The sequence below is a fragment of the Euprymna scolopes genome, chromosome 40 (genome assembly GCF_053919585.1).
Source record: "Euprymna scolopes isolate OS-2025 chromosome 40, ASM5391958v1, whole genome shotgun sequence".
Classification (NCBI taxonomy): domain Eukaryota; kingdom Metazoa; phylum Mollusca; class Cephalopoda; order Sepiida; family Sepiolidae; genus Euprymna; species Euprymna scolopes.
Window position 1 is genome coordinate 35324059 of NC_136521.1, and position 14157 is coordinate 35338215.

A 14157-nucleotide genomic window follows, 5' to 3' on the forward strand; every position below is an offset into this window, starting at 1 on the left:
CGCTTAAAGTTCCGTACAAGAGCAAAGACAAGCCGATGGTGATTTTTTTATTAAAAAATCATCTGTAATGACGAAGTTCATTTTTATATTGGCGGATTCGTTAACACGTAGAATTATCGCATTTGGGCTGCTGAAAATCCAAGGATGGTGGTTGAAAAGCCACTCTATCAACAGAAGGTCACCGTTGGGTGTGCATTTTTTTCTAACAGAATCATTGGGCCGTATTTCTTTGAAAATAATACCAGTAATATGACAGGTGAGCGATATTGTGCCATGATAACCCTTATGGTCTCAACTGAATGCTATGGATGTGAAGATTTGTGATTCCAACATGACGGCGCCACATGCCACACAGCTAATGCCACAATGGTTTTACTGAATACGAAGTTCTCAGGTCGCATCATTTCTCGAAACAGCGAAGTCAATTGGTCACCATAATCGTGCGAATTAACGCCTTTAGATTATTTCCTTTGGGATTATCTGAAAGTACAGTATATGCCAACAAACCAACAAGAATTCAAGAGCCAATGGATGAAATAAGGAATATTGGTGAGATCGGGAACCAGCTATACAGAGACGTCATCAAAAATTTTGACAATCGAATGGAAGTTTGCGAACGGAACTTTGGCGGACATTTAGACGATATCATTTTAAAAACATAATTATCATGAATCATATAGCACAATGAAATAGAGAAACCAATAATTTTTCATCAATTTCAGTTTTATTTACTGCTAACTTCTGTCCAGGTTATTGGAACACCCTTTATATTAGTGGCCTGGCAAGGTTACGAGGGAGACAACTGAAGTAGCAAGACTGAAGCTGGCTTCCACGACTATATATATATATATATATATATATATATATATATATATATATATATATATATATATATATACACTTGTGCCCGATATTATTCATACCCCTCGGATCTTTGAGATTTCTTTAAGAATATTGCTCAAACCCGACGGTAGACAATATTAAAGGCATTTCAAACAATAAATCAAGCATAAGCATTTAATTTAAACTCAACAAATAAATAAATTATGCAAGTTTGAAACATTATACAAAGAAAAACAATAATGGCACTAGTTCAAAATTATTCATACCTCTCTTATTAATAGTCAATAGCATGCCCTTTATTCTTAATAACTGCCTGTAACCGTTTTGGATATTTATCAACAAGGTTTTTCCAAGCATCAACACTGATTTTTGACCATTCTTCAATGCAGTAGTTCTCCAAATCCCTCAAATTTCTAGGTTTCCGCTTTTTAACCTCAGTTTTCAATATATGCCAGAGGTTTTCGATAGGGTTCAGATCGGGACTCTGGCTAGGCCATTCCAAAACATTAATTTGATTATCTTCAAACCATTTCTTAACTATTTTGGCAGTATGTTTTGGATCATTATCCTGTTGAAGGACCCAGTTTGGTCCTAAATGGAGCTTCTCCGCATCCTGTCTAATGTTTTTCTGGAGTATCTTCAAATATTGCTCCTTCTTCATGGTTCCATCTATCTTGACCAAACTACCTGAACCACTAGCCGAAAAGATAGCGAAACACGCAGTTCTCGTTTCCTCATAAAATTTAATGTTTTAGTAAAAAAAACAAAAAAAAAAAAAACAAAAAAAAAACGCTTGATCAATTTACATTATTTTTGGAATGTGGCATTTTCGTTCCATGACGAGTACGTGCCCCATAAAATTTTTTCTGTATTTTTGCTTTTTTAATAAGATTGAATTCTGGACTTGCGGCGCACACACTTCTACTTTAATAGAGTTATCTCCCATTTTTATTTCATGCGTGTTAATCAGTAATAAAAGATTCACGTTTGCTTTCAAAGGATTGTCTCTCCTTTTATTTGATTCGGATTAGCCAGGAAACGGAAATGTCGATCGCAGAAGAATGGAAAGTGAATGTCTTTGCTTGCATTGGTCTTATTTTCACACACGTCAGCGTCCCCCCCCCAGTGAAGGGTAGGGGACGACGACCCGTTAAACGTCCAAACCCAAACTCATTGACTCCAGCTAACCTGATCACGTGACCCACACGCAGATCCGATCAGCTGACCTTCACTTCCGGTAAAACGTGTCTACAATATGATTTACTATATTTCTTTCTTATGTTCGACCTATTTCCTTAAACCTCTACTTTAATTGAATTTTTTTATGTGATGTAGAGACGGACGCCCGGTGCCATCTGCTCGCTACGGCGAAGGAACAAACCGAATCTGGTTGGATGATGTTGACTGCGACGGCACGGAAGATTCAATTTTCAACTGCTCTAGCAATGGTTGGGGAGAGAATGATTGTGGGCATTATGAGGATGCTGGCGTCATTTGCTCATGTAAGTTCACATCGAGATTTGATCATATTTTTTTTATTTTATATAGTTTTGAGGACACCTTTTTTAGGGGTTTCAATTTCTGTGAAATCTTTTTGGGAAATCAATTTTAGAGCGAAAGTTTTAAAGGAAACTGTTTTTAGAAGTATTAGATGTTAAACACAAGTAGATTAATAAGTTCAAAAGCCTAAATTCACACAAAAACGATATATATAGTCATCCACATACTGTACTGTTTCTCTGTTTCACAGTTCATCAGTGCGGCTAGACAGGCAATTGCCTCAAGCCAGGATCGAAACCTGACCGCCCAAATGACAGTCAAGGCTTCTCACCATTGCGCTATACGGCTGATGCTGTGTGGGTAATGAATTAACGATGTTTTGACATATATATATATATATATATATATATATATATATATAAGTTATGCAAATATATATGGCAATTGAGCTACATGGAATATTCTGTATAGCTTAATTGCCATATATATTTTCATAACTTACTACCTAGCTCTACCTATATATTGAGCACTGTTGAAGTAAATACTGAGTATGTTTTGGTCAGCCAGTTTTATCTGCTGTGAAATTTTTCAATTTTCATTACGGACTCTACTTTTGTATAAGCAGCATCACCTGAAGAGGTCTCTACTTAATTGTAACTGGCTGACCGAAACATTCTTATAATTGTGTAGTGACATATAAATGTTTATAAAAAGTATATCTTGCCCTACTTCGGTATTGATCACTCTTGTATGAACCTCACTAAAACAATTCATTGGTTGCTTCACTCATAGAAAATATTAACCTGAATATATATATATATATATATATATATATATATATATATATATATATATATATATATATATATGAAATAAAACTTGTGTGAATGGAAATGTCATTAACTTTCTTGGATTTGCATTTTTGGATTTTACCGTCATTGGATACTTCACCTTTCACCAGACTATCCATTCATATGAAATCACTTTTTCTTCACCCTATTCTCTCTGCTTCACTTTTTGGTTTCAAGTAAGATCTTTGACTTACTTGTAGTTTCATACAAATACTTTTGCAAGCAAAATCCGATCCGGCATTTTGCTAAATCCTACCCTCTGATGAGAAGGAAATTATTTATTCGAAACTCCGCGGATGAAGGACTATCCATTTATTTAGTGTTTCCTTTTTAAAATTAAATATGTTTTTAACTCTCTTTCAAAGTGTTTTTTAACATGTTTTATTAACTATTTGCTCTTATATATATATATATATATATATATATATATATATATATATATATATATATATATATATATTATTATTATCATTATTATTATTTCCACACCCACACAATGTCGCAGCTCACAAGAGCTATGACAGTTTACGAACCGGAAATCCAAAACTTGAATTTCACCCTTATTTGTGCTCATCAGTTAAATATATCCGAACTCGGGATTCAAATGCCATCCAACATGCTAATCTAGCGAGCAATTAGTAATAAAATTTTCAGAATGTGAGATAGTATTATTTCCACAGCCAAACAATGTCGTAAGAGCCATGAAAGCCAAAAAACCGTAAGTTCAAGACATAGTTTAGACATATCCGATTCAGGATTCGAAACCCGAGCCTCTTGCATGCAAGGCACGTAATCTTCCACATAAGCAAACGTGCCATACACAAGAAAGTCTATTAACTAACACAGATCAAGAAAACCACGGCGAAATCCGACTATGGAATGGACCTACTTCGCCTCAGACAAGGAATGCAGCTTTGATTTCGGATCCTGAGTTAATAATTTACAGACCATGAATTATTTACAGATCTTAAAATCGTAATGAAAACTTCCCCACTCTATTACACAAATTATATTTGAGTGAAACCGATTAATAAGGATTAATTTCATTTGTTTTCATTGTAGAAAGAAAGTTCAGTGAGAAAAGTCGAGAGGATTTAAAATTAATAATTTTATACATTTGTGTTTGATGAGCAGACAATAACGAGAAAAAGTTAATGAGTTGTGTGTATGTGAGGTTGTTAATGTCTGCGTGCGTATACTTAACTATGTGCATGCATGAGTTGAGATAGCAACTCCAAGTCCAGCAGAGGTACTACAGCAGGGGACTGAGTCTTAGTTCTATAGTGGATTTTGGCTCAGCTGTTTATTTTAGAAAAATCTGACTTTTTATGCATTCAGGGCGGATCAAAACGGATTTTTTTTATGAATTCAGAGAAATGAATTCGATTGGCTTAGACTGTTTTTATTTGTTTTTTAATTAATTTAGACGAGTGTATGTGCAGACTTATTTTAAAAAAAGAAATTTTTTTTATCACAATTTTACCCCAAACAAGGCACATTGCAACTTTGATGTAGGGGGCTACTATCAGGGACCTAAGCTGCAGGGGTACTATGTAGGGAGTTTAGCAGCAAGATGTCTTTTCACATTACACTTGAACATGTCATGTCAGTGCAGTTGGGGAAACAGGAAACTGGAAGAGAATTCCAAAGTCTAGCAGTTCTGGGGAAGAAACTATTAGAGAATAAGGCCTTGCTACATCTAGGGATCTCTACTGTGTAGGGGTGGGACTTTGCTGCTTGTCGAGTTTGTCAGGGGTATTTTCGTTGAGGGGGGCACAAGGGCTTGTAGTTCGTCAGAGCATTCACCATTAAAATACTTGTAAAACAGGCGGAGGGATGCAATATTTTGTCGATGGAACAAGGGCTGAAGCTTAGATGACAGGTCAGGATCTATCAGGTTGGCGACTCTCTTTTAGATCCTGTCTAGGAGCGCAAGACTTATAGCAAATGCACCAGCCCAAATGTGCCAACAGTACTCCATACATGGGCGAATAGTGGCTTTGTAGAGGTACAGGATACTTTCAGGCGTAAGTAACTTTCTAGCATGGTAGAGAGAGCCCACCTTCTTAGCAGCAGCCTTGGCAATGATCTAGATGTATCTATTCCAACTGATGTTTCTTGTGAACGGTAAGCCAAGGAGCTTGAACAAAGTACTTTCAGGTAATATATCTTTGGCCATAGCTATTGGTGGTTGGTAAGGTTTCATGTAATTATTAAAGAAACCAGCTTTGTCTTGGCAGCGTTGAACGTTTCTATCCATTTTTGGACCCATTTTACTACAGACTGAAGGTCTTCCTCTAGGGTTTCCGCCATTACCTTAGATATATGCTCATTAGTTTTCCCCACGTGCCTGCTAAAAAGCGTGGTGTCGTCGGCAAAAATACCCATCTCAGAGACAATTTCATCAGGTAAGTTATTTATGAATATCAGAAACAACAAAGGTCCAAGGATCGGTCCCTGAAGTATACTTGCGTTTATATCAATTTTTTTGGATGTACGCCCATCGAGAACAACCATGATTCTTCTTTCATTTAAGAAGGATTTAATTATGCTACGCATTCGTCCAGTAATACCATAGGATTTTATTTTCATGAGCAATAACCTGCCAAAAGCCTTAGATATATCTAAGGCTACTGCCCTCCCCTCCCCTGCCTTATCCAGTGCTTGGTATAAACGTTAAGAGATTACAGTTAAAATATCTACAGTAGAATGGGCTTGCCTAAATCCATAGTGGTGGTCAGACAGAAGTTTAGTTGCTGTAGGGTGATGGACTAGAGCTTGATTAATTAAGAACTCAGATATTTTGGCGAAAAGAGGGAGGCGGCTAATTGAGCACTAATTTAATGGGTCAGTTCTTTCGCCAGAGGTTTTGTAAACTGGTACCACAGAAGTAGTTTTGTAAACTGGTACCACAGAAATAGTTTTGTAAACTGGTACCACAGAAGTAGTTTTGTAAACTGGTACCACAGAAGTAGTTTTCCAGCAGTCAGAAAAGCAAGATTCATTAAGGCATTTGTTAAAGAGTTTAAGAGTTTAGAGAGAACTGGAGCAACCTCAGCGGAGCATTTTTTTAATAGCACAGCCGGGATGAGATCAGGTCCACATGCTTTTGAGGTGTCTAGGTTTTTTATGATATCATGTACTTGAGAAGGGGTGATCTTCAGAGAATCTAGTGTGGTTTCTGTTCGCAGAAGAAAATCAGGGAGGGAATGACTTGCTGGGTCCAAGGTAGAGTTTGCAAACAACCTCATGATTGTTGGATAGAGGGGGTATTGTTGATTGCCCATTATTTACTACACTATTGTAGACTTATATCCATAGAAACCATTTTAAACATTTTCATTTTGGACACCGTTAGCGATTACTTGGGTACACCCTTTGACAAAAGTAACTGGAAAAGATTGTTTCATGAGTCATTGTGCTAATCTTTATATAAAATTAGATATATATGTATGTAGAGGATTCACTAATTAACCGATCATTATGATTTTTGGAGCATAGTTGCTGGGCATAAAGGGCTAAGATGTGGGTTATATTTAGTTTAATTTAGTTTTTTTGCAAAGGTGATGCAAGAGGGTGGTAGGCGTCTCCTGAAAAGTCAGATATTTTCATATTTTGTGACAAGAAATATTAAACATCAATTAATAAATATTCCTTAAATTTTAGTTTCTTTGCGGTATTTAAATTGATTTTGGTGGTACCAATATGGGCACAACCTCCCACTTGAAAATTCAAATATTTCAAATTTTACGTTTCTGAATTTTTTAGATAAAAATTGTTTATTCATATTATTTGGATACATCGAACCACTGTTCTCATCTTGAGTGTAATTTTCACTACTTTTTGGTCGATTAAACCTCTGACCTTCTTCAGGTGTATCTTGTCAAATTCGGGAATGTTTCTGTCGAACTCGGGAATCTGCACGGAATTTCGAACGGAACCCTTATTTACTTCACGAGAGTAGCATGCTCTCATTCCGTCAGCCATGGCTGGATAAAGCCCCTAAGTAATTCGTAATTGCAGTTTTCGGTAGCCCACAGTGGTTAGAATACTTGGAAAAATTCAATTATAAAGTGAGATTCTCCTGAAGGTTGAAGGTTCAATTCTCGGTGTGGGCGACTGAAAAATACAATTGCGAATTACTTAGGACCTCTATCCAGTCATGGCTGACGGAACGAGAGCTTGCTACCTCCGTGAAGTAAATAAAGGGTTCTGTTCAAAATTCTATCCAGATTCCTGAGTTTAACAAGATACACCTGAAGAAGGTTGAAGGTTATATCGACTGAAACATTGTGAAAATGATACTCAATATGAGAACAGTAGTCCGGAAAATCCAAATAATACGGATTTCAGTTTTGCATTAAAGTTGACCTATTATCATTAAATAGCAATCAAACAAATTTCCTTGATTTTCAGTTTCTTTTCGATCTGTTAATCTGAAGTCTTGAATTTTAGACATTTTCTAAACTCAAAATCGCATGGATTTTAATCACAAGAGGAATATAGATACTAGATAAAAGGTTTAGCAATATTATATTTTGCTTTTGATCTGCGTAAGGGAAAATTAAAAAAAAAACAAAAAAAAAACTGTTCAGTCATTTTTAATGGGTACGCATATAGCCATCGTGGAGAAAATAATCACAAAACATGTTGATTTAGAAATTTTATTTCCTTTGGACTCAGGGACTATTTGTGTTGTTAAGGAACGATGTTAAATGAAGAAACGAATGTTGTTTGAAGTTTTGTTAGATATACGAGTTCTTACTGTGAATGTTTTGCAAGAATAAATCGTTTATCATTGGTAAAGTCGATTCTCTTCTGATTTCAGATGACCCTGATCATACGGTTTCGGTTAACATCACCATGGAACCAATTGTTTACGATATTGAAGGTAAAGACAATAATTAGCAACATCATTTTCCACAGTGCTCAACACAAAATTATATATATATATAATAACTTTTATGTATACAGGCGTCAAAAAGAAAGTCTGCACGTGCAATTTTTCAAAAACTGCAAATTTAAGCTAAATTTAATGTAACTGTTTAAACGAATCATACCTCATTTGATTGGCCTTTTATTCTTCTATAATTTTACCTGTTCATATTTAACTTTTTATTGAAATATTCTAGTGTTCATGTCAATTTAAAAAAATAACTTCAAGTTGAGGAGGCAAAAAGAAAGTCTGCACAATGGAAAATTGTTATTTAAATGTAACTTTATTACAAATATAACAAGAACACAATAAACATAGGGAATATTTAGTAGCAAAGCTCTTCTGCAATTTAACAGCCTGCTATCTTTTCATAATTCCTTGAATTAGACTGCAGCAATACTCCGGGAAAAGGGCATCCCATTTTTCTTTAATTTTTGTCCAAAGTTCTTCCAAATTTGAAATGTTATCATTGCGTAGCTGTTGCTTGATGTAATGCCATACGTTTTCGATAGGATTAAGGTCTGGGGATTGCGAAGGCGAATCCAAACACGGAATATCATGCTCTTTCAGGAACCTCTTAACATTGCCAGCTGTGTGAATGGGAGCATTATCCTGCATGAAGATGGGATTATCATCCAAATTCGGACCAAAGTAGGGTAGAAAATGCTCAGTCAACATATTAATGTACTTGGTTGAATTAATTCGACCTGGCAAATGAACTATAGGCTCTGGACCATTGGTACTAATAATGCAGCACACCAAAACTGAACCTCCACCACCTTGTAGCGTTGAAACTGAGCACCTAGGATTACATTCTTCGTCTTTCCTCCGACGGACGTACTGCCTACCATCACTGCCTAGCCTATTGAACTTTCGTCACTAAAAACGTACTTTAGACCAATATGAAGAGTCATGATCTTCATTGAATCTGGCGAAGTCCAGATGGCGCTTTCTGTTCTTTACAGAAATCATTGGCTTGCTTCTTGCAGCATATCCTCGCAAATTAAATTTCTTTAATCTGTTCTTGGCAGTAGAAAGAGAGCACTTTTTAACAAGATTGCACTGTTGTTGGATTTGAGGAATCGTTTCAAATCTGTTTCTTAGGCTGCGGATCTTGATAGCATTGTCTTCCCTGTTAGAAGTAACTCTAGTATGACCAGATTTAAGGGCATCACGAACACTGCTGGTGTTTTGATGCTTTTGCTCAGTCCTTTCTCATCACATTTCAATCTCCAGCCGATTTCGCGATAAACCAGAAAGGCGGAGATTATTGAGGTCCTGACGATCACTAAGAGAGAGTCGTGGCATAGGGACAAAATGTTTCATTGTATAACCTGGAACAACAACAATTACGATTAGAGATGCTTTGTTGCCTCTTGGTGGATATTTTAAACTGATTAAGGGGCGATAATTTAAGCTGGTTTTAAGCAAATTTGTTGTTGTGCATTTTCTTTTTGTCTCCTCAATTTGAAGTTATTTTTTTAAATTGACGTGAACACTAGAATATTTTTATTAAAATATAAACAGGTAAAATTATAGAGGAATAAAAGGCGAATCCTTTGAGGTATAGATTGTTTAAATAGTTACTTTAAATTTAGCTTAAATTTGCAGCTTTTGAAAAAATTACAAGTGCGGAATATATATATGGCAAGTAAGCTACAGAGGATTTTCCGTGTTTCATCATCATAAAAAATAACATACCCTAAACTGATATAAAAACAAGGTCATCTTTTAATTCACAAAAAAAAAAAAAAAAATACGAGTTACCACACTCCAAAACTAAACAACAAAAAAGTGAAATGGAAGTCAGCCAAACCTTTGTTTAAAAAAAGCCAAGCAGTTGGCTAAGTAAAACATGGGCAAGAATAACAAAGAATTTAATTGGTTATCTAGCAAAGTTAATGATACGTATACATATATACAAACACCAGGTAACATCAATTTCATTCATTTAAGCTTGACAGGGTCTTACACGGATGCGAGACTGAAAATTATGTGTAGCTTAATTGCCATATGTACATTCATAACTTAATACCTAGCTCTACTAGCATATTGTGGAGTGCTGAAGTAAATGATGAAAATTGATGAAGAAAATATATCTCCTTATAAAATTTTATATAGATACATGAAATAATATATATATATATATATTATATATATATATATATATATATATATATATATATATATATATATATATATATATAATGTGTGTGTGCGTGTGTGTGTAGATAGATAGATAGATAGACAGACGAAAAAAGAACAAAATGGAAAATAAATTAAACACAGGGAGAAAAATCAAGCAGGATATTTTTGGTCCCTGTATTTGATTGTTTTTCTTTTTGTTTTCCATACATCGTGCCTACAAGGCATTTCATTTTGTTATGTATCGTATTTTATTCCCATATGTATGCTAAATTTTTCCTCTGTAGACTTATGATGCTCTATTGCTATACTTTAACAAACATCGAGCTTCTGATTTAAAAAAAAGATTGGTGTACATGAGGAATATAAATTATACGCAAAAGCATACATTTTCACAATTATACATGTATATACATTCGTGAGCAAAAAGAATGGGACAAACAAATTTTATACACTGGGAGCATCACTAACAAGACAAAATCTTGATTCATCTAACCAGAAAACATTCCTGAACCAGTCTGTATCTTTCTTGCCATAACACGAGAAAAATCTCTTTCTATCATTGATGTTCTTCTTAGATAAAAATGGCTTCTTTGCACACCTTTTAGAAGAAAATTCCATTTCTTTCATTTGTCTAGATATTGTATATCTAGAAAGAGAATTTCCAGCCCCTGTTTTGAATTCTTTGCCATGGTCAGCATAAGTTTTCTTTCAATCCTTCAAAACAGTTAATTTAAGCCTGTGGTCGTCCTTCAAAGTGAATGCTCTAGGGCGACCAGATCCAAATTTCCCTTTTACCAAGCATTCGACCTCGAACCTGTGACCAATTCGCTTCACTGCAGAAAGAGATGTTTTCACATTTTCTTTTCTTAAAATATCAAAAATCGATTTTTTCCTTCTTTCACTCTTGCCCCATTTTTTTGCTCATGAGTGTGTAAATATATATATATATATATATATATATATATATATATATATATATAATTATTGCATATAAATAAATCGCTATTATTCAGAGACATATATGTTTCATGTTCACTTATAATCATCAGTGTGGCTTATATAAATCTACCGATGGTCGAATGATTTTTAGCCTGGACCCAAATAATTTCAATCCAATATTCTTAACCACGTGATAGTTACCTTTAAATATAACAAAAATAAACTCTTTATTTCATTTACGAAAAAAAAAAAAATCATAAGTCACAGGAAGTGTTTCACACACACACACACACACACACACACACACACACACACACACACACACACACATATATATGCATATACATATATATATATATATATATATATATATATATATATATATATATATATATATATATATATATATGTTTGTGTCAGGTCATGTCATATGCTACTGGTACCATGTAACCCAGTACTACCTGCCTCATGGTCGGGTCACCGGCGACTAAACTGGTTCTCCCACCTGACTTTTTGGTGAGGAGGGTGGCTAGTCTCCCTGAAGGATTAAAAACAAGACCTTCCAAAGGGCGAATGAACTCTTTTTCAACTAGCACCGTGTGTGTTTGTGTGTATGTATATGTGTGTTGGGGTGGAGAGGGCTCCCGTAAGCCATGGTGAAGGCAACCTTTCTAGGAGAAGCAAATCTCTGATTTAAAAAAAACATAAAGGGGGAGACCAGTACCCGCATTAAGCTTGTCTGCAGTTTAACTTGTTGCTGGCTATCTTGCGCTTGCTTGTTCTGGATCTCAACATTTTGAACCGAGAGAGAGACTTAGCTGTCGTACAAAGCTAAGACTCTGTAACATCATCTGTGTATAGATACTCCCTCAGGAATTTGTCTATAAAAATCGTCCTGTGGCGATGGAAAGTTGTGACGCGTGGAGGCTTGAAATGCTGGAAGCATGTAATAATTGATCTCAATGACCGTCTATAGTGTCATGCCTGCTTGAGCGGTAGGACTAAAAAAAGAAAAGAAAATGTCATTTTTGGGCTCATGGACTTTAAGTGTCTGAGGGAGTGGCACTCGTCTGACAAGACGTTGCAATAATCATACGTATATACGTACGTATATGTATGTATATATGCATATACATATATATGTATATAGTCTTGGAAGTTTTTCAGCATTGAAAACTACATATATGTGTATATATATATGTACATATATGTATATACATGTATATTTATGCATGTATATGCATATACATATGTACGTATGCATATATATGTGCATATACATGGATATTTATATACATACGTGTGTATGTATATGCATATACATACGTGTGTATGTATATACATGTACGTATGTATATATATATATACATATATATATACATATATATATGTATATACCTATGCATGCATATATATATATATATATATATATATATATATATATATATATATATATATATATATATATATATATATATATATGTCTTTAATATATGTCGGTTGGACTGTTTACATTTTGACTATCCGTCACTGAGTTTATTTGTGAAAAAATGCCGGAATTTGTTTATATCATCGTCAGTTACTATTCCAAAAGTGTTTGTCTCAACCAAACTTTTTATTTATAAAAAAAAAAGTAAGCGTCTTTGATATATGTCGGTTGGACTGTTTACATTTTGACCATCCGTCGCTGAGCTTATTTGTGAAAAAATGTGTTAATTTGTTTATATCATCGTCAGTTACTATTCCAAAAGTGTTTGTCTCAACCAAACTTTTTATTTAAAAAAAACCCAAAAACAAAGTGGGAGACCAGTACCCGCATTAAGCTGGTCTGCAGTTTGACTTGTTGCTGGCTATCTTGCTCTTGCTTGTTGCTGGATGTCAACATTTTGAACCGAGAGAGAGATTTAGCTGTCGTACAAAGGTAAAACTCTGTAACATCATCTGTGTATAGATACTCCCTCAGGCATTTGTCTATCATAAAAAAGAAAAGAAAAAAAGTCCTGTGGCGATAAAAAAGCTGTGACGTGTGTACGCCTGTAATGCTGGATGCATGTAACAATTATTCTGCCATAATAATATGTATCTATGTATGTATATGTGTATGTATATTTATATATGTATGTGTGTGTATATTTATATATGTACATGTGAGTTTATATGTATTTATATCTATGTGTATATGTATGTATATGTGTCTATGTGTATATATGTTTGTGTGTGTACATATATACATTTATAAATGTTTGTATGCATGTATGTGTGTATATGCATGTATGTGTATGTATGCAGGTGTGTATGTATATGTATGTGTATGTGTGCATGTATGTGTGTATGTGTATGAATGCATATATATGGATGTGTATGTATATGTAGGTAAGTGTATGTATATATATGTGCATATGTGTACGTATATGTATGTGTAAGTATATATGTGTATGTATTTGTATATGTGGATGTATATGTATGCATATGTGTATGTATGAATGTGGGTATGTATATGTATGTTTGTGTATTATGCATTGTGTATGTATATGGGTATATATGAGCGTATGCTTATAGACATGTATGTATGCATGTATATATCTATATGTATGTATACCAATGACCGTCTTGCTTATGTTTTCATGTGTGTGTGTATGTATATGTATGTGTGCGTATTGTGTATTGTGTATGTACGTATGTATATATGTGTGTGATATGTGTACATATGTATGTGTGTGTGCGTGTATATATATGTATGTATAACAATGACCGTCTTTAGTGTCATGTCTGCTTGAGCATGTGAATTCGCTGGCAGGACTATATGTCATTTTTCGGGCTCATGAACTTTCAGTATCTGAGGGAGTGGCACTCGTCTGACAAGACGTTGCAAACAAGAATATATGAGTACATATATATATATATATATATATATATATATATATATATATGTATGTGTAT

At 34.5% G+C, this 14157-nt stretch overlaps 1 protein-coding gene across 1 annotated transcript in view; it reads left to right on the top strand.

Moving 5' to 3' along the window:
* The window catches only part of LOC145265492 (scavenger receptor cysteine-rich domain-containing protein DMBT1-like), a 122877-nt gene that overhangs the window by 25741 nt on the left and 82979 nt on the right, over window positions 1–14157 (top strand). Inside the window, exons 3-4 of the mRNA XM_080121370.1 lie at window positions 2179–2345; window positions 8023–8085. Of these exons, the coding sequence (XP_079977496.1) occupies window positions 2179–2345; window positions 8023–8085 (230 nt within the window). The remainder of the gene's footprint in view (window positions 1–2178; window positions 2346–8022; window positions 8086–14157) is intronic.